This window comes from Leptopilina boulardi, unplaced genomic scaffold (genome assembly GCF_019393585.1).
Source record: "Leptopilina boulardi isolate dan_hultmark-lab unplaced genomic scaffold, ZJU_Lbou_2.1 LbouV2_2, whole genome shotgun sequence".
Classification (NCBI taxonomy): Eukaryota; Metazoa; Arthropoda; class Insecta; order Hymenoptera; family Figitidae; genus Leptopilina; species Leptopilina boulardi.
Window position 1 is genome coordinate 701,755 of NW_026137751.1, and position 25,870 is coordinate 727,624.

Consider the following 25,870-nt stretch of genomic DNA (forward strand, 5'->3'; position numbering starts at 1 on the left):
TTATGATACCTTAAAAATTATAAAAATTATTTTGCAACACCAAATTTTAACAAATGTTTGTTCGCTTTACATGTTGCAAGTGTTAAAAAATCATTATAATAATGTAGAAAAAATTGAGAGTAAAGAAAAGTGGTGAATTTGACTGTTACTTGTGTGTGACACTGGCAGTATTTTTGCAGTTTAAGCATTATAATATTTTTAAAAATTATTTTTATGGTTTGTAACTTTTGGTAGAAGTATATGCGAGTGTAAACAATTGAAAAATCCTTGAGACAATGATGTGCCTTACCTAGGAACAAAATTATATACCTTCAAACACAGTGGTCCTCAAGCATCGACAGGTTCAACTAAAATGGATCCAAAAATTGAATGAACAAGCTTTTAAAAGACTATTCGTAGATGTAAAAACTGGTTTTTTTAAAATCCTAGCTGATCGTTTTCTCGAAAAAACTCAAAATTAAGTTTTACGAAATGTATTTTTAACATTGTATTATATACTGTTCAATAATCAACAATTATATCTTTAATGTTCTTTGGTAAACCATTTTAGTGCACAGTACGTACTCACTAAGCATTAATATATTTGACTTATAGTAAAATAAATACAAAAGCTTGTAGAATAGCTCATTAGATTACTCTTCATAGACGCTAAAACGACTTTGTCTGAAATCAAAACCAATTTTTTTCGAAATATTTTTAAACTGCGTTTTACAATAATTTTTTATATTTTAAGATTACCATTATGCTTAACTTATCATTTAAGCTTTATTTATCTATTTATATTTAAGTTGAAATTCCATTCATTCATCCATTCATATCAATGTATTTGTGCATTAGTTTAGTAACGTTTTGTAACAACTGACTGATTAACTTATTGCTTGTGCTCATGACCAATTGCTTTTTCTCTATTTTAAAATGAGTTCACATGAGGAGAACAGGAAGAAAATATGTGCACCTTGCGGTCAGAAAATTGCTTTTAGAAAGGTTAAACCAGAAAAGTTTCTTATAAACAAAAAGTTAACTAATTTATGTAATTAAAAAATTTATCAACAATAATTTTAATTTAAATTGGCCTTTTAAAGATACTTTTTTCGTAATCAAGAAAAGTAAGATAGCATATTCTACAAATGCTTAATAAAAATTTCTCATCATTTAAATTAAAACTATTGTTGATAAGTTTTTTAATTAAATTAGTGAACTTTTTGTTTATAAGAAACTTTTCTGGTTTAACCTTTTTAAAAGCAATTTTCTGACCGCAAGGTGCACATATTTTCTTCCTGTTCTCCTCATGTGAACTCATTTTAAAATAGAGAAAAAGCAATTGGTCTTGAGCACAAGCAATAAGTTAATCAGTCAGTTGTTACAAAACGTTACTAAACTAATGCACAAATACATTGATATGAATGGATGAATGAATGGAATTTCAACTTAAATATAAATAGATAAATAAAGCTTAAATGATAAGTTAAGCATAATGGTAATCTTAAAATATAAAAAATTATTGTAAAACGCAGTTTAAAAATATTTCGAAAAAAATTGGTTTTGATTTCAGACAAAGTCGTTTTAGCGTCTATAAAGAGTAATCTAATGAGCTATTCTACAAGCTTTTGTATTTATTTTACTATAAGTCAAATATATTAATGCTTAGTGAGTACGTACTGTGCACTAAAATGGTTTACCAAAGAACATTAAAGATATAATTGTTGATTATTGAACAGTATATAATACAATGTTAAAAATACATTTCGTGAAACTTAATTTTGAGTTTTTTCGAGAAAACGATCAGCTAGGATTTTATGAAAACCAGTTTTTACATCTACGAATAGTCTTTTAAAAGCTTGTTCAGTCAATTTTTGGATCCATTTTAGTCGAACCTGTCGATGCTTGAGGACCACTGTGCAAACTTGCGCGAAATTTTTTTTTTACATTTTCAAATTTACCAATCAACTTAAGATAACTTTTTTAACATTGGTTTTTAAAAAACCAAAGAACGCGAGCACATTATTTATACAATAAGAAGTAATTTGAACCATTACAGAAATCTGTGCCACCTATACATTAAGATTACAATAACGTTAAAGATTAAAATTCCAAACATAACACATTTCAAAAAAACAAATTTTTTAATAGCACATCTTTAATCTAGCTTCTAAACACTTTAATCTTCTTGTAATATCTACTTTTATATTATAAAAGTATAAAGGAAAATCGTTAACATCTACACTATCCATAAAAAATATAAAAGTAATAAAAACAATGAGTTTCCATTATAGAGCTCATTGCTTTACTTTTTGCACGAAGAGAATTTTTTAAGTTGAGTTAAAAAAAAGTTTAAAAGTTCTAGAAAAACGACTTTATACGCAAACAGAACAACACATTGGAACAATATTGTGTCAATATTGCAAAGCAAAATTTATTTGTTATATTTATAAAAAATAAATCATTATTTCGTAAAATAAAATGTTAACATCTAAACTATTAATTTAATATTAGGCTAAAGTGTCTCTGACGGCTTCAAGAAGGGGGGACTTGGAGATTTATTTGACTTCGCCACAAGGTACTAAAAGCATTTTACTAGCAAAAAGGCCTCATGACTTTTCAAAAGCTGGCTTTAACCAGTGGCCATTTATGTCTGTGCACACTTGGGGTGAGAGGCCTCATGGTATATGGAAGTTGGAAATTCATAACGAAGGAAGATACCTAGGTAAGACTGAATCATTTTGTACAAAAAAAATTTGCATATTTTTTTGTTTATATTTGTTGTTTTTTTAGCACACAAGTTTTCCTTGTCAACCTTTAATCGATAAATCTATTGTTAATTATATATGTGTATTTTACCGGTATCCACGCTATTCGAATATAAAAGCTGACTTAGACAGTTACGATTTGGCTAAAATTTTTGTATTTCTACCAAAAAGAGTGCCATATTAAAAAAAAATTTTAACTGTTTACAAGATTTAAAGAAATTCAATATTCCGAAAATATTGAAAAAAATTTTTCCTCCTTATCCGACATAGCTTAAAATGTTTGTAAAAGAAAGAATTTTTTTTAAATAAAAAAAAATCGAAGGATACAGAGAGTTTTAACCCTTTGTATGTAAACATAGATCCTTAACATCCCACTGTGTTTTTAATGCGAAAAACGTATGGATTTTTTGAAATATTAATATTTAATTATTCTAGACAAATTTAAGTAACGAAATTTAGGAAAAAATAAGCACTTTTTCCTTCAAATCGATGCCATTTTGCGAAAAATTCATTTTTTTCAAAACGGACACGTATTTTGCTAGATTTTTAGTAGTAGAAACTAATGCTTTTTTTTTATTTTGATCTAGCTTAAATATGGACCGATTTATAGTGCCCACCGCACGGTGATACATTTTTGAAGCACTTTGCCATATCATCTGTCAAACCGACATTTTTTAAAAAAAATATTTTTTTGCAGTTCAAGAGTGGTATAATATACCTTACTGTATTTCAATTTTCTTAAAAAAAATTCTGTTCTTCATTAAAAATTGTTGAAAAAGCTTATTTTTTGGTCGGGTCAAAGTGGTGTAATCCCTTAATGTGCTCAAAAAAAATTCACAAATTTGTTAAATTTTAAAATTGTTTAAAATTTTAACTCTAAAAAACACTATACTAAAAATATACTAACCTTTTATTTTTCTTTATCAACTTCGTAATTAATGATTTTAAATGTTTTATATCTCTAACAGATTACCATGATTAATTTGATTTCGTTTAAGCCTTGTTTTGATAATTCTCAAACCAAATTTTTCAAACAGCATCATTATTCTATTACCTTTTTTCATTTTTAGATTCCTTATTTCTTAAAAAGAAACATTATTTAAGAAGTTTTATGTTCTAAGCTATATATACAAATAGACTGGTATTTAGCCAATTTCATTGAAACTAATTTGATCATTTTCTTTCTGTTTCAAATTTATTTAAATTAAATATATATATTGAATGCTTATATAAAAGCATTTCAATGATTTTGTTACCAAGATATACCACGTGGAGGTTTTTTAACCTTCATGTTTTAACCTCCTCCTAATTTTTAAAATTTTTTTTTAAATTTTATAAATGCTCAAAACAATATAGGTTACTACTAAACCCTTTTATTTAAACCTGTATTAAACTTTATTAAATGTCGCAAATAAACAATTTTAAAAATATGTTTTAAAAATAAAATATAATTATTTATTTATTGAATGTATACGGGTAGAACCCATTCGTACAAAGTACTATAACAAGAAATTTTATAACAATTAAAAAATTCAGTTGGCCGCATTAACATTATTGTTGTTATTATCGTACAATAGGTTACGAAGTTCTCTTATGAAAGAGTTTAAAGAAATACCAAAAAAATTGACATTACTATTGAACTGATTTGCCTCCCTACGTAGTCTGTTAATTACAGAATTATCTAAATAGTCAGTTCTGCAAAAAGGAACATTAAATAATTGTGGATGTCTTGCAGGTCTTTGTGGTATATGAAAACCAAATAAAAGTAAAAGTTCTGAGCAGTTAATAATACCGTTAATAATTTTGAACAAAAATAATAAGTCAGCATACATAAATCTTTGAGATAATAATGGTATTTTAAATGCCTCACGCAAGTCTGTGTAATCATGATTCTGGTAATCTACAGGCATACCAATTTGTCCAGCTATAAAACGCAAAAATCTATTCTGAACACGTTCAATATCAACTATCAGGTAATCTTGATATGGTCTCCACAATACTGAGGCAAATTCAAGTATGGGCCTGACAAGAGCAAAATAAAGAGTTTTCAATGCTGTTAAATTACGAAAACTTCTTGCATTCCTAATAACGAAACCCAAAGCTCTGGTAGCCTTATTAATTGTTTGAGTAATGTGATCAATGTAAGAAAATGAATCGTTAATCATTATCCCAAGGTCACGTATCAAGGACACTCTAGAAAGTTTACTGTCATCTATAGTATAATTTTGAATGATGATATTTGAGGTTTTAGAAAATGATATTACTTTACATTTATTGATGTTTAGAAAAAGTTTATTTTTTCCAGACCAAGACTGAAGTTGATTAAGATCATATTGCAATTGCATGTAATCACTAACATTGAATATTTTAATAAATAATTTCAAATCATCAGCAAATAATAAAAATTTACAAAATTTAAATATTAAGTTTATGTTATTGATAAAAAGTATAAAAAATAGAGGTCCATGATTTGAGCCCTGTGGGACACCAAATGTAGCAATAAAAATGTTAGAATACTCATAATTTACACGTACTGATAAAGTTCTATTTTGAAGGTAGCTTGTAACCCACTTGAGTAAATTAGAAGAAAAACCCAGAGCTTCAAGCTTCGCCAAGAGAATACCATGATCAACTTTGTCAAAAGCTTTGGCAAAATCTGTGTAGACCACATCAACTTGTATACCCTTATCTAAGCTATTAAGTACAAAATTAGAAAAAAGACTCATATTTGTCAAAACTGATCTGCCCCTCATGAAACCATGCTGCTCCTCAATAATTGATGACTCCAACTGACTATAAAGATCATCATGAATGATGCTCTCAAATATTTTGGAAATAGTGTTTAAAATATGTATTGGTCGGTAATTGGTAATATTATTTTTGTTTCCGTCCTTATAAATAAGGATACTATAAATAGTAATAAGAAATTATAACAAAATTAAAAAATATTTTTTTAGAATTTTAAAAATTAATTTAAAAATTATTACTGAATAAAAACATATTTTTAAAAAGGCATTAAATAATTTAGTTTAATATTAAACCTCGTTTTAATTAAAAATTACTTTTTTTAAATTTTACATCGAAAATTCAAGTTATGTCAATTCAATAATGTAAAATTCTTAAATGTATGTAAATTATTTCATCATAAAATTAAAAAATATTTTTCTAAAATATACAATTTTATAAGACAATACAAATTATTATTTAAAAAAGGAAATTTAATCATAAAAAATTACCACAAAATTGAAATTTTTTTTAATTTTATAAATTCCCAAAAAATATAGGTTACTATTAAACCCTTTTTATTTAAACCTGTCTTAAATTTTCTTTAAATTTCACAAATAAACAATTTTAAAAATATATTTAAAGAATAAAATATAATTATAAAAAATTATTACAAAATTAAAAAATATTTTTTAAAAATTTAGAAATTAATTTCTTTTTAAACTAAGCATTCTAATTATCTTCAAAAATACATTTAAAAAATTTAACATAGATGTTAAATTTTTTAAATGTATTTTTGAAGTTAATTAGAATGCTTAGTTTAAAAAATTAGAAAATGACAAAAAGAAATATTATCAAAATAAATGTCAAAAATTTTTTTTAATTATTTATTTTAAATACCTGAAAAATAATCTTCCTTTAGTCGATGGCTTAAAATATTTGATTTAATATTAATTGATTATTTTATTATTATTATTATAATATATTAATAATTATTATCGATTATAATTCATTTTTTTTTTTTTTTTTTTTTGCTTAGGGACTATTGGGAAAATCAGATACAGATATCTTGGCTTCCGCATGCCAAGGTTATGTGGGGTTGGTAAAAAAAAAAGAGAACACTAAAAAAAAACTTAGAAGACTTGCGTTTCTTGTTGCGGACAGTTATTTCAATTTTTTAAAAAAATTTTTTTAAAATACACTGTCGGTAAAATAAAAGAAAAGAAGCTATATCGTCGTTAAGAATGTTAAAACGCATGTGACTGATAGACGGCTGGAAATTTCAGGTATATCCCGAATAGTGGGAACTACCTAAAGTATTATTATTATTATTATTATACGTATTATTATTATCATTATTATTAGTATTATTATTATTATTACTATTATTTTTTTTTTTGCTTAGGGACTATTGGGAAATCTGTATACAGATACCTTGGCTTCCGCATGCCAAGGTTATGTGGGGTTGGTAAAAAAAAAGGAGAACACTAAACAAAATAAGCTGGCGAACTACTACCAGCCCCGACCCACTAAAAACCCGTCAACCCTTCTTTGGAGCCCTTTTATCCACCATCGGTACTGTCGTGAAGACTTTTGCCTTCGAGGGTGGCGCTCCAACTCTGTCGCAAAAGCGACTTCGTCCATTCCTGCGGACATCCTGCGTTACCAATTCTAAAATAAAACGGAAATCTATGTCAAGCGGAATCAACAGCACACCAGAAAAGAAAACAATAAAAAGTCAATAAATAAAATAAAAGTAAATTAAACAAAAGTCAAAAATAAAATTGTAAAAAGACAGATGAACAAACAAAATTTAACAAAAAAGTGTAAAAAGACTAAAATAAATAAAAACAGAAATTTGTAAAAAGACAATAAAAGGACAAAATAAATAATAAAATGAACAAATAAATAAAATAAATAAATACTGTACACTGTTAATTACGCCTTTCTGCGGCCATCGAGATCCTTTCTCATCATAACAGAGATGATAAAGGTCTCGATGAGCCGCCAGTTTTCCTGGGACTGGATCATCAGCGCTACCATGTTCTCCGGTGTAACTGTAGCGTTTACACCGGTAAACATGGCCTGCCTCTTCAAGTCCCATTGACTGCAGGCAAAGAGGGTGTGCTCTGCGTTGTCCACAGGGAACTGGCAGTAAGCACACGCCTCACTCTCTCTCTTCTTAAAACGCTGCAGGTACGAATTAAAACATCCGTGACCTGTCAGCGCTTGTGTCAAATAGTAGGAGACCTCTCCATGGTTCCTACTTAACCAAGTGGCGAGTGTCGGTATAAGGCGATAAGTCCATCGACCTTTTACCTCCCCGTCCCATCTTTGTTGCCATTTTTCGACGAGCCTGTGCCTCGCTTCAAAGCGGATGCGGTCCTTGCTGGGTCGATCTTCCTCTTCAGAGGAATTCGCCTCTTTGAGAAGGAGGATAATTTCCTCCCTCTCAAGCGCCAAAAGATCTGCTGGCGGGACACTTGCAAGGACCTGCACAGCGCTCGTAGATACTGTCCGATAAGCAGAGGCAATACGTGAAGTAATGCATCTCTGCGCGGACAGCATCTTTTTACAGATGGTTGAACATCTGTTTGTTCTCAGGGAGGGGGCCCACGCTGGCGCTGCGTAAAGCAGCTTAGCGTGGGCGACACTCGCCACCAGTCTCCTTTTCTTCTCACGGGGGCCTCCAACATTTGGCATCACCCGTGCTAAATTAGCCGCACATTCGATCGCCTTGTTTGACGCCGTAGCTATGTAGTGATGGAAATTTAACCTTCCATCCAATTCCACACCAAGGTACTTTATCTGTCTCCTCCACTTGACCTCGAATTCGTCTATCACGATTCGTGGGGATTTATAACCACGTCTGTCTGTGACCAGCAATGCTTCGGTCTTTTCCAGGGCCATTTGAAGACCTCTGGTTTCCAGCCAGCATTTTGCTAGCCGCAGACATTCGTTCACCAATGTCCCGAGAGCTTCCGCCGAGTCGGCAGCGCACACGATCAACTCGTCGTCCGCAAAGCCGACGATAGATAGATGTTAAATTTTTTAAATGTATTTTTGAAGTTAATTAGAATGCTTAGTTTAAAAAATTAGAAAATGACAAAAAGAAATATTATCAAAATGAATGTCAAAAATTTTTTTTAATTATTTATTTTAAATACCTGAAAAATAATCTTCCTTTAATCGATGGCTTAAAATATTTGATTTAATATTAATTGATTATTTTATTATTATTATTATAATATATTAATAATTATTATCGATTATAATTCATTGATTTTATCTGTATCGATTTCCTTGCTTCTTTCCATAAACATCTGTCAAACGTGTTGACAAAATAAGACACTCAATTGCGGGAATGAAGTTAGCAAATAATCAGTTGAGACAAAATCGAAACAGCATTATAAAATTTTATTTTAATAATTATTTTTAAATTTTAATTTCTTATACTTTTTTTACAACTTAAAATCTTTTAATATTATTTAAACTATAACATTAAAATAAAAATCTATAACCCGAAAACAATAATTAGAAAAAGGTTGTTACTAAAAAACATTTTTTTATTTCTTTATATTTGTCATGTTTTTTACTTCTAAAGTTAAAATTTGATTAATTGGACTCAAAAACATAGTTAAAAAAGGATTAGTAAAATATAACAGAAATTAAATTTAAAAAATTTGATTTTTGGAATTTTTCTTCACAATTTTAAATCTATCAGTTATTTTCTCAATTTTAAAGTAAAAATGCGATTAATTAACCTCAAAAAACTTCTAAAAAAATAATAAAAATAAATTTTAAATTTCGATTTTTACAAAAAGTGACATAATTTCCGTTCAAGTTAATATTTTTTGTTGGAGTATGGCTAAGATTTTAAGTTAGTCTAATACCTAAAAGACTGCCAAGTTTCACTTGAATCGGTCAAGCCGTTTATGCGTGATTGGCGAACAAAATATTGTGCAGACAGACAGACAGAATTTTTTTTAAAGCTATTTTTAGAATCCTTATGACTTGAAACGAAGAATTATACATGAATTTTTAAGTTCTAAGCAATGTACAGACAAAAGTCTAATTTTATTAATATAGATAAATGGAGCAAATAATTTAAAAACTGCAATTCATTAAAAAAAACAGCCGCCAAGTTGAAGTATATATATACCTTTGTGTATATTTCAAAAATATTTTTCTTTCTCATGAAAATTTGTTTTATCAATTTCTATATAATAAATAAATTATTTTATTTGAGCACTTAGTTAAGTACACTATAAAATAAGTAAGTTATTAAATATATATTTAGTATAATGTTTTTTTTTATGTGTTGACTTGTGGTTGATAATACATTTCTTAGTCGAATGTTCAAATAAAGTGTCAATTCAAGTCCATAATTTATATTAATATGAATTTTAAATGACACTTTATTTGAACATTCACCTAAGAATTATTAAATTTTCTATAATAATTATTAAGATTTAAAACAACAGCATCAAGTTTTTTTAAACCACTTCCAAAAAATAATTTTGCGGTAGCTACGATATTTAATGAGTGCTTCATCAAAAATAAAAAAAAATTGTACAATCTGTTCCGTACACAGACAATAATAAACTCTTTTTTATATAAAAATCAAACTATATTTGAGCTATAATTTTCCTGTAATCTACATGCAAAAATACGTATGTGTAATAAAATGCAGTTCTTCATTTAAAAAAATCAGTACGAGAAGCAGGCGCAAAGCGCCTACATCATAGGGTTTTGTGGCTTCTAATTGGTCATTTTCAAGATTTACGATCATTTAAAAAAAATTTAGTCTCAAGTCTTATGCTTAAGGTATCACATCGGTAAAACCGTTTTCTATAGATTTTCTTGAAAATTTTACCATATGTTCTTATTATCATTCTTGACAAATTTGCAAAATATGAAGAATTTTCGCCGTACGAAACCAGAGATATTAGCAATCAAAGTTGCTTATTTTGCATGGGAGACGGGACTAATGTATAGGGGAGAAGTACATTTTCATAAATATCATCAGAAGTTTTCTATAAATTTTTTTCAAAAACTAAAGTTGAATTCACGAATAAATTTGGAACTAAAATATACAAAGAAATTTATAATTTACCGTGCCGTTTATTTGTAATTATAAATTAAAAATTCTATTTCATGACGTCATTTGCAATATATAGCACACCCGCCACTTTGATGTGGCAACATCGCAGGATGGTAACATTAGTTAGAGAGAGACAGTAGTCCACAGTAGTCAAAGCGAGACTTATAGCGACGTTGTCAAACCTCCTACTCCTTCCAATCGCTGCTAGTGTGGGGTATACGTGTACGAGTGTATTTGTAGAAGTAGGTACAGTATGGGCTGAGAGTATAGGGAGTTGAAGGCGAAAGTATAGTGCGGGAAGTAGTAATGCGAGCTACAAACTTTTGACTCCGATTAGTACCGATGTGATACCTTAAGTCTTAAGTTTTATTCTTAAGTCTTAAGTCTTATGCTTAAGTCTTAAGATTTATTCTTAATTGTAAGTCATAAATTTTATTTTTAAGTCTTATGCTTAAGTCTTAAGATTTATTCTTAATTGTAAGTCATAAATTTTATTTTTAAGTCTTATGCTTAAGTCTTAAGTTTTATGCTTTCGGGCCTAGGACACGAAAACCTAAAAATGTAGAAGGTAAGGGGCGGACAGGACATATTTTGCATTTTTTTTCGAAAAAACCCGTTTTCTTTCCTTTGTAGCTCCTAACCATCAGTACTAATCGGGGTCTCTATTTTTTTCCTGTAATCTACATGTTAACACACGAATGTGTACCAAAAATGGATTTTGACCAATGTTAAAAGAAATTTTTCTGAAAAAGGAGAAAAATACTTTACCCATATAATTAACAAATAACTGTTTAATAATACAATTTAATAAAAATTTACTCTCAATGATGTGTATTTAATGCCTTCAATGTTATATTTGAAATTCTTTAATTAAATTTGAGGTAAAAAATCAACTATTGAAAATACAATTTAACAAATTGTTGTTTAACAAACAGATAATGTTAATTATTAATAAGCGTTAAAAAATCACTGAGTTATAAAATCAATTTATATTCTTTAACGTAAAACTTTTTCACTTTAAAATAAATATATAAAATGTTTTTTTCGTTTTGAAAGTTTTCTCGCACATCTGGTTTGTCTTAGGATGACCAGCTATAAGGGTTTCTCCTTTCAAGAGGATCTATTTTATGAGTATTTCGGGACCTTTTTTTTATATATGGGACGTTTCACGTCAACCGGCCCAAAGTTATGTCCAAAATTCTATCCAATAAAAATAAACATGTAATACATGAAAATACTCGTAAACTCATCCCCTTTCAATTGCAAAGTGGCAGAATTGAAAATTCAAAATGGCGTCCTTACTATGTCAAGTGGAAGCGGCCAACTTCAGAAATAAGTAAATATATTTAATAATTTCTTTTAGAAAATTATGCAAAAATTTTTGGTCACCACATATTTTAATGTTTTCGAGGTCGCTGATTACGAATCTGAAGTCAGTTTTTCAAAATTCAAAATGGCGGATCCAATATGGCGGCTTATTTTTTTTAAATAATTGAATTTGCTTGAAACTTGTTACTCGGGGGTTTTCGAGGTGGCTGATTACGAATCTGAAGTCAGTTTTTCAAAATTCAAAATGGCGGATTATTTTTTAAAAATTAATTGAATTTGTTTGAAACTTGTTACTCGGGGATTTTCGAGGTCACTGATTACGAATCTGAAGTCAGTTTTTCAAAATTAAAAATGGCGGATCCTATATGGCGGATTATTTTTTAAAAATGCATTGCATTTGATTGAAACTTGTTACTCGGTGGTTTTCGAGGTCGCTGATTACGAATCTGAAGTCAGTTTTTCAAAATTAAAAATGTCGGATCCAATATGGCGGATTTTTTTTTAAAAATTCATTGAATTTTATTGAAACTTGTTACTCGGGGGTTTCCGAGGTCGCTGATTACGAATCTGAAGTCAGTTTTTCAAAATTCAAAATGGCAAATCCAATATAATTACTTTGTGGCCTTTAAAAAGGACGATTGTTATAATTATGAACTGTAAGAATGTGGTAGCCTTGAAAAAGGCTGATTGTTGTAATTTTTAAACCATAATTTTTTGGTGGCCTTAAAAAAGGCCGTTTGAATTAAATTTACAAAATACATCCAAACCAATGTAATTATATTTTAATATTGCATAACTGCAATAGGATGAGGTGCATTTGAATATTTGAATATTTTTAATTGTTTTTCTGATGTTACAATAAAAGAATGAGCAGATTGAATTTTTGTAACACTAGGTGCTCTAGAAAATCTACTAGCAAGTTTTCGTTTCACTCTCTCGTGTTGTTGCTTGTTGTAAAAGAAAATCTGCGAAGTCTTGATATTTTGCTTAGCCCATTGGTAAAGAGTCTCTGCATTTAAAATGGCTTTGTCTGGTGAGGATTGCAAGCTAGCACGAGTGGCTTCTCTCTTTAAAATAGCTCCTATGCCATCACATGATCCTTTACAGTTGACACACTGAGGGTTTTATAAAAACATTTGAACATCGTGAAAAAAATGACAATCGCTAAAACATATCTTACGAAGTCTGAATAAGGTCTTTTATAATTTAGATATCGTCCATGTTTTTACGATGCTCAAATGTTGTTACTACTTACATGAACATTCAGGAAAATAAATTATTATTACAGCCGCATTTAAAAAGTTACTAAAACTCAGTTAATCAGTTAATAATGAAATGTACTGAATCAGCCACATTATTTGATTATTCGTTTTCTTCCTTTCGATTTATACAGTTTCTTTGACTCGCAACAAGGTGAATAATTTTATCTACAAATATTGTACCTAATATCCTTCTAAATCATAGCAGAGAGTAAAGAAAAATTAAGGAAAACTTGTGTTTGAGGAAGACCTCAGGCATCTCAGAACGCTAGGACTTCAGATTCATAATCAGCGACCTCAAAACTCCCAAGTAAAAAGTTTCAAGCAAATTCAATCAATTTTTAAAAATTCGTCCGTCATATTAAATCCGCCATTCTGAATTTTGAAAAACTGACTTCATATTCGTAATCAGCGACCTCGAAAACCCCCAAGTAACAAGTTTCAAGCAAATTCAATGATTTTTTAAAAAAATTCGTCAGCCATATTGGATCCGCCATTTTTAATTTTGAAAAACTGACTTCAGATTTGTAATGAGCGACCTCGAAAATCCCTGAGTAACAAGTTTCAAGCAAATTCAATAAATTTTTAAAAAATAATCCGCCATATTGGATCCGCCATTTTGAATTTTGAAAAACTGACTTCAGATTCGTAATCAGCGACCTCGAAAACCCCCGAGTAGCAAGTTTCAAGCAAATTCAATTAATTTTTAAAAAATAATCCGCCATATTGGATCCGCCATTTTTAATTTTGAAAAACTGACTTCAGATTTGTAATGAGCGACCTCGAAAATCCCTGAGTAACAAGTTTCAAGCAAATTCAATAAATTTTTAAAAAATAATCCGCCATATTGGATCCGCCATTTTGAATTTTGAAAAACTGACTTCAGATTCGTAATCAGCGACCTCGAAAACCCCCGAGTAGCAAGTTTCAAGCAAATTCAATTAATTTTTAAAAAATAATCCGCCATATTGGATCCGCCATTTTTAATTTTGAAAAACTGACTTCAGAATTGTAATGAGCGACCTCGAAAATCCCTGAGTAACAAGTTTCAAGGAAATTCAATAAATTTTTAAAAAATAATCCGCCATATATAATAATCTGCCACTTTGCAATTGAAAGGGGATGAGTTTACGAGTATTTTCATCTATTACATGTTTATTTTTATTGCATAGAATTTTGAACATAGCGTTGGGCCGGTTGACGTGAAACGTCCCATATATTTATTTCGACCAAAAGTTTGTGAAATTTTTTTTGGATTGAAATATTCACAGTAAATGCTGGGAAAACTTAAATATTTTCAAAGACATTTCTTCAGGAAAGCCTTTCCAGCGTCAGTTGCTCTTGAGCATTTGCCCAAGAATATTATACTTTACTTACCCACGACAAAAGTATTTTAAAATACGTTATTTGTGAGTGTAGTGAATTTAAAGAGGTGAACATTGAAGGATTGCAATTAAGGTAAATAATATTTATTAATTACTACCCTCACAGCACCAGATATCCTAGGATATTCCAAAAACATTCCTTGGATATCCTAGGGATACCCCAGGGATATCCTAAGGATACTTTAAGGATATCCCTAGGACGTCCCAAGGATATCCTAATCATTTCCCGCTCAGTGACGTCACCGGGAGGGAATGTAACTTTCCCTCCCGCTCGTCGGAAAAGACATACTTTTCTCCCGCTACACAGGTAAGAAATGGTGTGCTTTCGGTGCGTGTGTTAGAACAAAAATTTTTCATTCGGCCAGTCCCATAAAAAACGAATTTAAAGTGTCGAAAATCGCATTTTTGGCTTAAATATATGCTCTAATTATCAACTTTAAGGCCCAGATTTGAAAGGTGATTGACAATCACGGGAAACCTATTTGTATCAAAAAATCGCTATCTCAAATAGTCAAAATTTGAATCATCATAATGATATCCTAGGGAGATCTTAGCGATACTTCTAGAATATTTTAACGATATACCAAGTTTATCCCAAGAATATCCCCACGATATCACTAGAATATCCCTGGAATATTCCAGGGATATCCCTAGAATATCCTCAGAATATCCCTAAAATATCCCCAGGATATCCCAGAATATCCTCCGTATATCCCCAGGATATCCCAAAAATATCCTACGTAACGGCGGTTTGTATGTTCTGAGGATATCCTATGGACGTTTTAAAGATATACTACATTAGTTTAGGATATCCTGAGGATACCCTCAGGATATCCTTTTGTTGTGAGGGTACTAATAATAATAACATATGGTATCAAAAGGATTTTCTCTTACTGCAAGAGAAAGAGAATATTCTTTTTCTGTGAAGATTTATTCTGAAAGTGAGAAGAATGTGCCAAAGATCATTTCTATCCCCTTAAAATGAGAAGGAAAAATAATAGTTGAAGAAAAATTCTCTACATTAAAGTCTAAAATTATAGAGGATTATAGAAAAGAAACCTTTCTCTCAAACAAAGAATATTTATTTACTGTCTTTTAATAGATTTTGAGAGTTGTTAAATTTGCTATATATTTAAAAAAAAATTTAATTTTCGAAATATTTTATTATTTTTTATGAGCCAAAATTTTTGAACGTTCAAATGAAAGATTTTTTTTGTAACTTTTTGAAGTACGAATTTTATTACAAAATATTTTTTTAAATATCTAAAAAGAAGTTATTAATTTACTATCTGTTTAATTTACTGTTTTACTTTACATTGTCATCATAATTTTTAATAATTTATATATTGGAAAGAATATTTCGTTCATTTGAACGTTCAGAACTTTTGTCTCATTATTTTTCACAATTTTAAATATTTAGAATTTTAAGAAAGAAATTTGCAAATGCAAATTAAAAAGTTGTCCTTCACACTCAATTATTAATCATGTGATATATTTTATATTCATTAAGTAAATAATTATTTACTACTATTAATTGAATCTATAAATGATGTTTTAAACGTGGATAATAATTAATTAATTTTTTTCAGTGAAATATTTGGTTATTAATATAAATAAAAATTATTTGATGCAATGTTATTTTATCCGTTCAACACTGCAAAAAGAAGCATCTTATTTTAAGATGTTTTGGTCGCCTTTTTAAGATGTTTTTTATAACTTGCTTCTAAGTTATCAAAAACATCTTAAAATGCATTAGTTTCTTAAGACATAAGATAGATAGGAAGATACTTTTGGTAACTTGCTTCCAATGTGTCTTATAATAAGATACTTCTTTTTGCAGTGAACCTTAAATAAAGTAAATTATTCATTAATACGAATAATTTATTATTTAATGCTAATACCAGAGAGGAATTGAGAGTAAGCACGTAATGCAAATCACGCTTTTCTATTAAAATCTGCCCACTCGCGGTCAAAATTTCGAAGCCTAGGTGGTTAGCTTAAATATTGCTTATATTGCTTAAATCGGTGAGGCTACATCACGGAGGAATAGTAGGCTTCACACATACGCATAATGTAATGGCTAAGCAGAATGACGTTCGGAATTGATCGCGCGGGCTCGTGTATCTTTGCATGAATTAGAGAAACAAACTAAAAACGAAACGTGCGTGCGGTCCTCATTCAATCTTTTGACTTTTTTTTAGATTTCATTATCGGCCAATATTTTTAAGGTTAAACTTTTATTAAATTTGGAATTCTAAATGTTCTCTCGAGAAATATATAGTTGAATAAATACGGAATTCTTTTTCGATAAATCTTATAATAATTATTAATTTATAATAATTAATTTAAAATGAAACAAATATTTACTAACCGCTGTAAAATAAAATTATTATTGATAAATTGTTTAAAATTATAATTTTTATTAATATTATCTTTATTTATTTAATTCAGTTAGATCATAAATAATAATGTGAAATAATGTGCTTTTGTCAAAGTCATAAGAAAAATCAAATTCTTTTTATTACATATTTTGCCGTAAAAATTTTTGAAAAATAATATTCTTTGTAATATTATAATAAAATAACATATTTTAGAATTTAAAAATTTTAATGCTGACAACATTTAGTCAAGAGATTAGTTTTTTTAACTTAAAAAAATAAATAAAATAATCAATTTTAAAAAATATTTTATAGGTTCTTTTAAATCAGAAAAATTGTTTTTGTAAATTAATTAGGTACTTAATTATTTTTACATTGGGGCTCGATAAATTTTTTTTTATTTTTTATTAATTTATTATAATTATAAATTTTATAACATAATTTTTATAATTATAATTTTTTGTTATAATTATTATTAATTCTTTTATCGGGCCCATAAGTAAAAATAATTAATTTATTAATAAAAACAATTTTTTTATTTAAAAACTTATATCTATACAATTTTTATAATATATTTTATTTTTTTTGAAGTTAAAGAAAAATTAATCTTTTGACAAAATTTTTCTAAATTTAATTTTTTTAAAAGATATAAGCAATTTTAAATACCTACATAAATATGTATTTACAAAATCAAAATTTATAAAATTTGAAAATAAAAAATATGTAAGCGTATATAATATTTTTTAATAATAAAAAATAGCAAATATATCAACCCGAAATTAAAGTTTGAACTGTAACTTTTACGTAGGCTTGTCCAAATAAAAAAATAAGTTAATTTTAAATAAAATGAGAATATTCTTTAAAATTAAATTGTAAGCATTGTTGTCAGTACCTATTAAAATTACCTACAATTTAATACATTATTAATTTGTATCGAATTTTCTATGGTGTTTACTTTCACATTATTATTTATGTTTTAACTAAATTAGGTAAATAAAGATAATATTTATAAAAATTATAATTTTAAACAATTTATCAATAATAATTTTATTTTACAGTGGTTATTAATATATTTTATTCTGTTAAAAAAAATCATTAACTTTTATATATGGGTAATTTCACGTGAGATTTCATTGGACCCTTTAAATTCGGCCATATATTTTTTTTCTTGTTCAAATTTTCGAGTTATGTATTTTCAAAATTTCAGTTTTGTAAATGTAGATCTATTTTCAATGGTTGATAACTCGAAAAAATGAGAGTTTTTCAATTTTTGCTAAAAGAAAAAAAGTTTCAGTTTTTTTCTACATTTGAATAATGTTAAAACAAAATTTTTTTTTCTTTTTTTGTTAAAAATTACAATTTTTTATAAACAAGTTAAGTTTTTTTAATTTGGATGTGATTTTTTTAAAACATACCTGAAAATAATAAGAAGATTTAGCAAAAAATGTAGAGTGGGTTAATAAGTTTTATAGGTTAAAATAAACATTTAAACACCATACGCGCAGCATTGTGCACATTTCTGAATAGTAAAAAAAATTGTTAAATTGTTAAAAATTATTTAAAAATTTTTTTTTGAAACCTGAAATTTTATTTCGCTATGAAAAATGAAAAAAAAATTTTTTAACAATTTAACCATTTTTTTTACTTTTCAGAAATGTGCACAATCTGCTGATAATTTAGGAAGCCACGGTTTGAGAGGTTTCCTTGAAAATTTTAGTACTACACAATATTTTTGTAGGTTTTGTTTGGTAACTCGAAATAAGTTTTGGCCTGCTTCCGAACCTCATTCTGTATCTGATTTAGAAACTGATTCTGTATCTGACTTAGAAACTGATTCTGTATCTGATTTAGAAATTGATTCTGAATCTAATACCGTAATTGATTCCCAACCTAATTCTGAGCTTAATCCCGAACAATATTCAGAGAAAAGTACTGATTACATTCCACATTCGTATGAAAAACGAACTGTTAATTCATATAAAACATCGCTGAAAAGAATTAAGGGGAAAACGAAATACTGCGACGGTGTGAAAGAGCCTCGGCAAAAAGTGCCCCTTTTTCGTATCTCGAATTTTGAAACTTTTTTTAAGCCAAATGGTTACATATGATGACCCAATAATCCCTGCAAAATTTCAAGATGAGCATGTGCCCCCTTTCCGAAATACAGGGGGTCAAAGGGGGCCATGTCCAAAATTAGAATATGCAATATAATCGAATAATAATGTTAAAAAAAATCAGACCAAATGGTGCCCTTAAGATTTTCTTCTGCTGATTACGAATCTAAAGTCCGTTTTTAAAAATTCAAAATGGCGGATCCAATATGGCGGACGACATTTTTAAAAATCGATCCAATTGACGTGAAAATCGTTACTCGGGGGTTTTTGGGGTCTCTGATTACGAGTATGATGTCCGTTTTTAAAAATTCAAAATGGCGGATCCAATATGGCGGACGACATTTTTAAAAATCGATCCAATTGACGTGAAAATCGTTATTCTGGGGTTTTTGGGGTCTCTGATTACGAATATGACGTCCGTTTTTAAAAATTCAAAATGGCGGATCCAATATGGCGGACGACATTTTTAAAAATCGATCCAATTGACGTGGAAATCGTTACTCTGGGGTTTTTGGGGTCTCTGATTACGAGTATGATGTCCGTTTTTAAAAATTCAAAATGGCGGATCCAATATGGCAGACGACAATTTTAAAAATCGATCCAATTGACTTGAAAAAAAATAATTGGTTAGATAACTTCATCTTACCTTTGTTGGTTGGATTCTAATCCCTTATCTTTGTTGATCGGGTTGTCGATTACATCTTGCCTTCATTGGTTGGATAACTTCATCTTACCTTTGTTGGTTGGATTATTATCTCTTATCTTTGCTGATCGGGTTGTCGATTACATCTTGCCTTCATTGGTTGGGATACTACTTCTTATCTTTGTTGATTGGAATATTACATCTTACTTTAGATGGTTTTGTAATTATTACATCTGGCCTTTGCAAGCTGAATTTAGCCTTAAATCTTGCCTTTATTCGTTATATTAGATCAGACATTTTGAATTTTTAAAAACGGACATCATATTCGTAATTAGCGACCCCAAAAACCCCCGAGTAACAAGTTTCAAGTCAATTGGATCGATTTTCAAAAATGTCGTCCGCCATATTGGATCCGCCATTTTGAATTTTTGATAACGGACATCATATTTGTAATCAGCGACCCCAAAAACCCCCGAGTAACGATTTTCAAGTCAATTGGATCGATTTTTAAAAATGTCGTCCGACATATTGGATCCGCCATTTTGAATTTTTAAAAACGGACATCATATTCGTAATCAGAGACCCCAAAAACCCCTGAGTAACGATTTTCACGTCAATTGGATCGATTTTTAAAAATGTCGTCCGCCATATTGGATCCGCCATTTTGAATTTTTAAAAACGGACTTTAGATTCGTAATCAGCAGACGAAAATATTAAGGGAACCAATTGGTCTGATTTTTTTTAACATTATTATTCGATTATATTGCATATTCTAATTTTGGACATGGCCTCCTTTGACCCCCTGTATTTCGGAAAGGGGGAACATGCTCATCTTGAAATTTTGCAGGGATTATTGGGTCATCATATGTAACCATTTGTCATAAAAAAAGTTTCAAAATTCGAGGTACGAAAGAGGGGCATTTTTTGCATGGGGCTTGCCGAGGCTCTTTGATTCTATATTTAATAAATTAAAATATTTTCATGTTTGTAAGTCAGGATTACCTCCTTGTCTAGCTCATGATTTGCTTGAGGGAATTATAGCTTTTGATTTTATGCTTATGATAATATTTTTTGTTTCCCTAGGATGGTTTTCGTTTTCTGATTTAAATAGAAAAGTAGAAAATTTTAAATATTCTTCTAATGATCAGAGGGATAAACCTGCTAAAATCCCCGAGAAAGGAAAAAGAATTGTGGGTGATGCTTGGCAAATACTAGTTTTATTTCGTCTGTTTCCTTTGATTATTGGTATGGAAAAAAAGTTGATCATAAAAACGAAGTTTGGCTCATGCTTTTAAAATTAACTGAAATAGTAGAAATAGTTATTGCACCTGAAATTCACAAACCGTTTCTCTCATATTTGCAGTCTCTCATCAATGAGTATCTTTATATGAGAAAGAAATTATTTTCCACCGTTGTATTGCGACCCAAGCATAAACATACTTTTTTTAAAAGGGCAATGAGAATTGTCAAAAACTTCAAAGATGTAACTGGGTCACTAAGTGAAAAACATGAGCTTCTTCAAAGTATGCTTCGGTCAGGAATTGAGCTTAAAGTTGAATTAAATCTTATAGATGAAAGTGAGTTTCATACCTTCCAATACTCAAAAGAAATTCAAAAAGCTGTCAATGATAAGAAATTAAATGGAAATATATCTGAAGCTTGTTCCGTTGTTTCAAAAGGTAATTATTATAAGAAAGGAGATGCCGTTGTGATTAGACAGAAATTTTATCAATATGAAGTTCATATTGGAAGAATTATAGTAATATTGTGTGATGGAGAAGATTTAGTCCATTTCGTAGTTGAACTTATAGAAACAGAATTTATTTCAAACTTAAGACTATATGAACTTGGCAATTTCATTGCATATGAATGTGTCTGTCTTAACGATTTAATTAGTTACACTCCTCTTCATGTTTATACTCATGATACTGTATCTTCGGTAAAAGTGAAACATGCATTATCATCAACACCTTTATGTTAGAATATTTATTTAGATAAGGATAAAAATTGATATACTTCTTTGATGTAATATATGCATTTTAAAAGAATTTTTGATTTTATAGAAAATATAGACATGTTTAATAAGAATATTTTTTTAATTAAAAATACAACCGCAATTTTATGTATATTTAACATCTCCGTAAATTTCCTTCAAATATCCTTGATGGCATGTACACTCTGTAAGTTGAATTATACAGTCAATTCTGCCGTTCAAAGTAAAAAGATACATAAGCAACAATACAAACATTGTTGTAATTTACGCCTTTTTTACTTTGGACGGCAGAATTTTATAAGAAATTTTTGAATATGGATGTATTTCTTCTTATTATTTGCAGTTTCTCATTGATGCTTGTGATTCTTTGGAAATTGCTTACAATAGTTCTTGCAAGGTATCAATTTTTTACATTATTTCATTATTATTGTAAATTATTGTTTGGTGTTTATTACATTATTAATTATTATTAATTTTATTATTATAGATTGTACTTGAAGAAGATGGAACTCTTATTAAAAAATTTACATTATTGGAGCACTTATGTTCTAAGTACCCAAATTCATCATTGCTTCTCATGGTTTTATTAGATGAGAAGAAATGGACACCTAAAACCGCACCAATAATTACAAAAGTAACAGGTATTGGTTAATAATTTGATAATACTTAAAGTTGTGTGATGCTTTATTTAAAATAGTTAATTAATATTTATTTTATTAATAACTTTTTGTCTCAGAACACGACTCAGATCTGGTTTCATCTTCTAACGAAAAGACTAAAGACATGAACAATGCTACTGAATTATCTTTAAAGGAAAAAGAAATACCATTTGCTCTGCCTTGGGACAACATTGTTCCCCACGAAATGAAAAATATTTTTCCTCTGCCTGTATCTTATGAGTTGGAGTTCATAAGAAGACTGGGTGAATATCAGAAACATTTATTAAAAGATACATCTTCAAGTACTTCGAAAAAATTGGCGGAGTTAGCAATAGCCAAATTTCCTCCAGTTTTCCAAATTAAAACGTGGTCGTTGGATACGGATGAGGCATCTACATCAACTAATAATGTTTGCGTTTCTGGAGTCGCTCAACTGCAATATCGACGATATGACCGAGTCAGGAAAGCAACCCCTACAACCAATAAGCGCAAAAGAGTCACTGATTGTAATGACGAAGTAGAAACTTCAAGGAAACGTATTTTGCTATAACAAAAGAAAGCTAACATAATAAAAAACAACTTCTACTAGATTCCTTTCAGATTCAGGAACAAAAACTCTCAATTCTAGAAGAAAAAAAAATTTTACAGACACATATCCATCATAGTGAATTTGTCTAAATAGGAGAGAAAGTCACAATTTAACACTTCAAAGTATTCAAGAAGATCACTGGCCTAATTTATTTTGAGGGATCATTTTTTGCAACATTGCAACACTCTTCTAGGCTGAAACCTATCAACCATCTGGGAAAATAATATCGGCAAAACAAAACGTATATATGATTATTTTTTTAATTATATAAGAAAATTTAAATCTTCCAATAATATGAATGAAAAAATAAAAAATATTCTATCCATCTTGAGTGACATTAAAACACAATCCGAAAATTTAAAAAGTCAGTATCCGAAAACAGTTGGCTTCATTCAGCTCCTTTCAGCATTTTTTAAGGAATCTGATCTCTATATATTGATAGTAAGTTTTTTCTAAGCACTTAAATAACAATATTTTTATCTTATTGTATATTATTAATCGTAATTTCAGGATCAAGAAGCTACAAATGAGGAAATAAGGAAAATTGAAATTTCCACTCGACCAATCTTAGTCGTACAAGGTAAACATTAAAATATCATTTCAATCTTTAATATTAATTAAGATAATTTTATTACTTCTTTGTACAAAATTGAAAATTTAACATTACAGGTCTGTCAATTTACCAGGAAAATTGTCTAACGTCTGTGGCAGTGGAAATTGCCATTCTTGTCAAGTCGGACAGCCTGTTGGAAGGTTTACTTCTATTTTCATTAAGCCATTATATGTATGGCTATAATTATGACGAAAAAAAATCATCTACGTTGGAGTTAATTCAAAGGTAATTACAAAAACATGTTTCAAATAGTAAAATTTGACTGATCTCAAAGACTTAACGAACAAACTATTTTTCAGGATGTTATTGGATATCAACCCAGTAGACGGACACAAACGAGGCAGGAAAAATAAAAGAAAAACCCCAGACGCTAATACGAAAGTTTTGTCGCTTATTTAAGTAATAGTTGATATCTCTGGATAATTATTTATTACATTATAAGCAATATCAACATGCATTACTTATATTTAAATTCTGATATAATGCTCATACATTATTTTTATATTAGATAATATTTTATTTTTATGAATAAACATATATTACGAAATAAATAGAATATGTTCCTAAAAATTATATATTTAATTCTTCCATATGTATATATATTTTGTATTATTTTAAATCGATTTTTGGAAGACAGGTGAATAAAACACATTCACATATATAATGACAACGTTTCGGAGGCACAGTTCGCCACCATCCTCAGGTCACTTTATTACATTCTAAACAAATTCAATACATACAGAATAAACCAAAAAACTAATTTAAATTATTTAAAAATAATATTTACCTAATTAAAAGAAAAAGAAATTGCACCAACACTTCATCAAAGGAGTAAAAAAAAAAAAAATTAAAAAATAAAAAATTGTAAAAGTTTAAATTATAAATCACGAACATGATTATTGTAAGCGATTAGTCAAACTGAGTCTAACGGTGACAATTTTCACATTATATACAGAATAATGGGTCAATGAACCTTCATAGAAATATTATGAATATAATCATTGTTTCAATTTGCTAAGTAAAGGAAAATAAGTATTGCTAAGAAATTGTACATCTTCTTTCTTATTAATAGTAAATTCGTTGCATTTAATATGGATCATTTCTGAAATTAATCTTTTTCTATAAGAAAATTCGTAATCTATAATTTTTGCATCCTCGAAATTGAAAGAATGATTATAATCAGCTTGATGTTTGTTTACTACTGAATCAGAATTTTTATTATTTTTATGTTCATTAATTCTTTTTTTTAAAGTCCGTTTCGACTCACCTATATAAGTAGCAGGGCAATTATTACAATTGAACTTATACACAATACTCGTTCTATCCCATTTCTTTGTCAAGTCTTTACCCAATTTCTTAGCAATACTTATTTTCCTTTACTTAGCAAATTGAAACAATGATTATATTCATAATATTTCTATGAAGGTTCATTGACCCATTATTCTGTATATAATGTGAAAATTGTCACCGTTAGACTCAGTTTGACTAATCGCTTACAATAATCATGTTCGTGATTTATAATTTAAACTTTTACAATTTTTTATTTTTTAATTTTTTTTTTTTTTACTCCTTTGATGAAGTGTTGGTGCAATTTCTTTTTCTTTTAATTAGGTAAATATTATTTTTAAATAATTTAAATTAGTTTTTTGGTTTATTCTGTATGTATTGAATTTGTTTAGAATGTAATAAAGTGACCTGAGGATGGTGGCGAACTGTGCCTCCGAAACGTTGTCATTATATATGTGAATGTGTTTTATTCACCTGTCTTCCAAAAATCGATTTAAAATAATACAAAGAATATGTTCCTATTATTAAGAATTATTTTTTATATTAGGATTAAAAAGAATTCTCACAAACATTTTCATTAAAAAAGGAAATAAAATAATTTATGTTACATTTTTTAATTGGAAAAATTAAATTCTATCTAAAAGTTATTGGTTAGAAAAATTTTTCTTAATAATAGCAAAAAACATATTTTAGATTTTTTCCTCCGTGCAATTTTTCTGAATCCAAAAAAACCCATTTTCGAGGTGTTACGTCACTTAAACTCACCTGTAGGAAAATTAGCTGGTCAAAATATAATAACTACCTAATATAAAAGTTAGGAATGTAATTAAATTACCTTTCGAACTGTCGGTCGTAGAATCAAATCGAATGAAAATTGACAGATCTATAGTTGATCAAAGTTCAAATTTGGATAATTTTTACATAGTTGTGTAACTTCTGCTAATTTTTTCTAATCGAAACCATAAAAAATCATGCTTTAACTTTTTTATCAATAGTACATTTAATTACGAAAATTTTGAGCCCAAGTAGAGCACAATCGGATGAAA

General features: G+C 28.7%; 2 protein-coding genes and 1 long non-coding RNA gene across 3 annotated transcripts in view; all 3 read left to right on the forward strand.

Moving 5' to 3' along the window:
* Positions 1–25,870, forward strand: part of LOC127278228 (furin-like protease 1, isoforms 1/1-X/2) — a 780,368-nt gene that overhangs the window by 662,674 nt on the left and 91,824 nt on the right. Inside the window, exon 9 of the mRNA XM_051299825.1 lies at positions 2,494–2,704. Coding sequence (XP_051155782.1) covers positions 2,494–2,704 — 211 coding nt within the window. The remainder of the gene's footprint in view (positions 1–2,493; positions 2,705–25,870) is intronic.
* Positions 20,609–22,532, forward strand: LOC127278224 (uncharacterized). The gene is made up of 3 exons (XR_007842464.1): positions 20,609–22,073; positions 22,164–22,317; positions 22,413–22,532. It is a non-coding gene; the product is annotated as an uncharacterized LOC127278224 (long non-coding RNA).
* LOC127278218 (uncharacterized) lies at positions 22,892–24,017 on the forward strand. Its single transcript, XM_051299818.1, has 4 exons — positions 22,892–23,365; positions 23,435–23,504; positions 23,594–23,762; positions 23,837–24,017. Exons 1-4 carry the CDS (start codon positions 23,219–23,221, stop codon positions 23,934–23,936), a joined length of 486 nt encoding a protein of 161 aa, XP_051155775.1. The 5' UTR covers positions 22,892–23,218; the 3' UTR covers positions 23,937–24,017.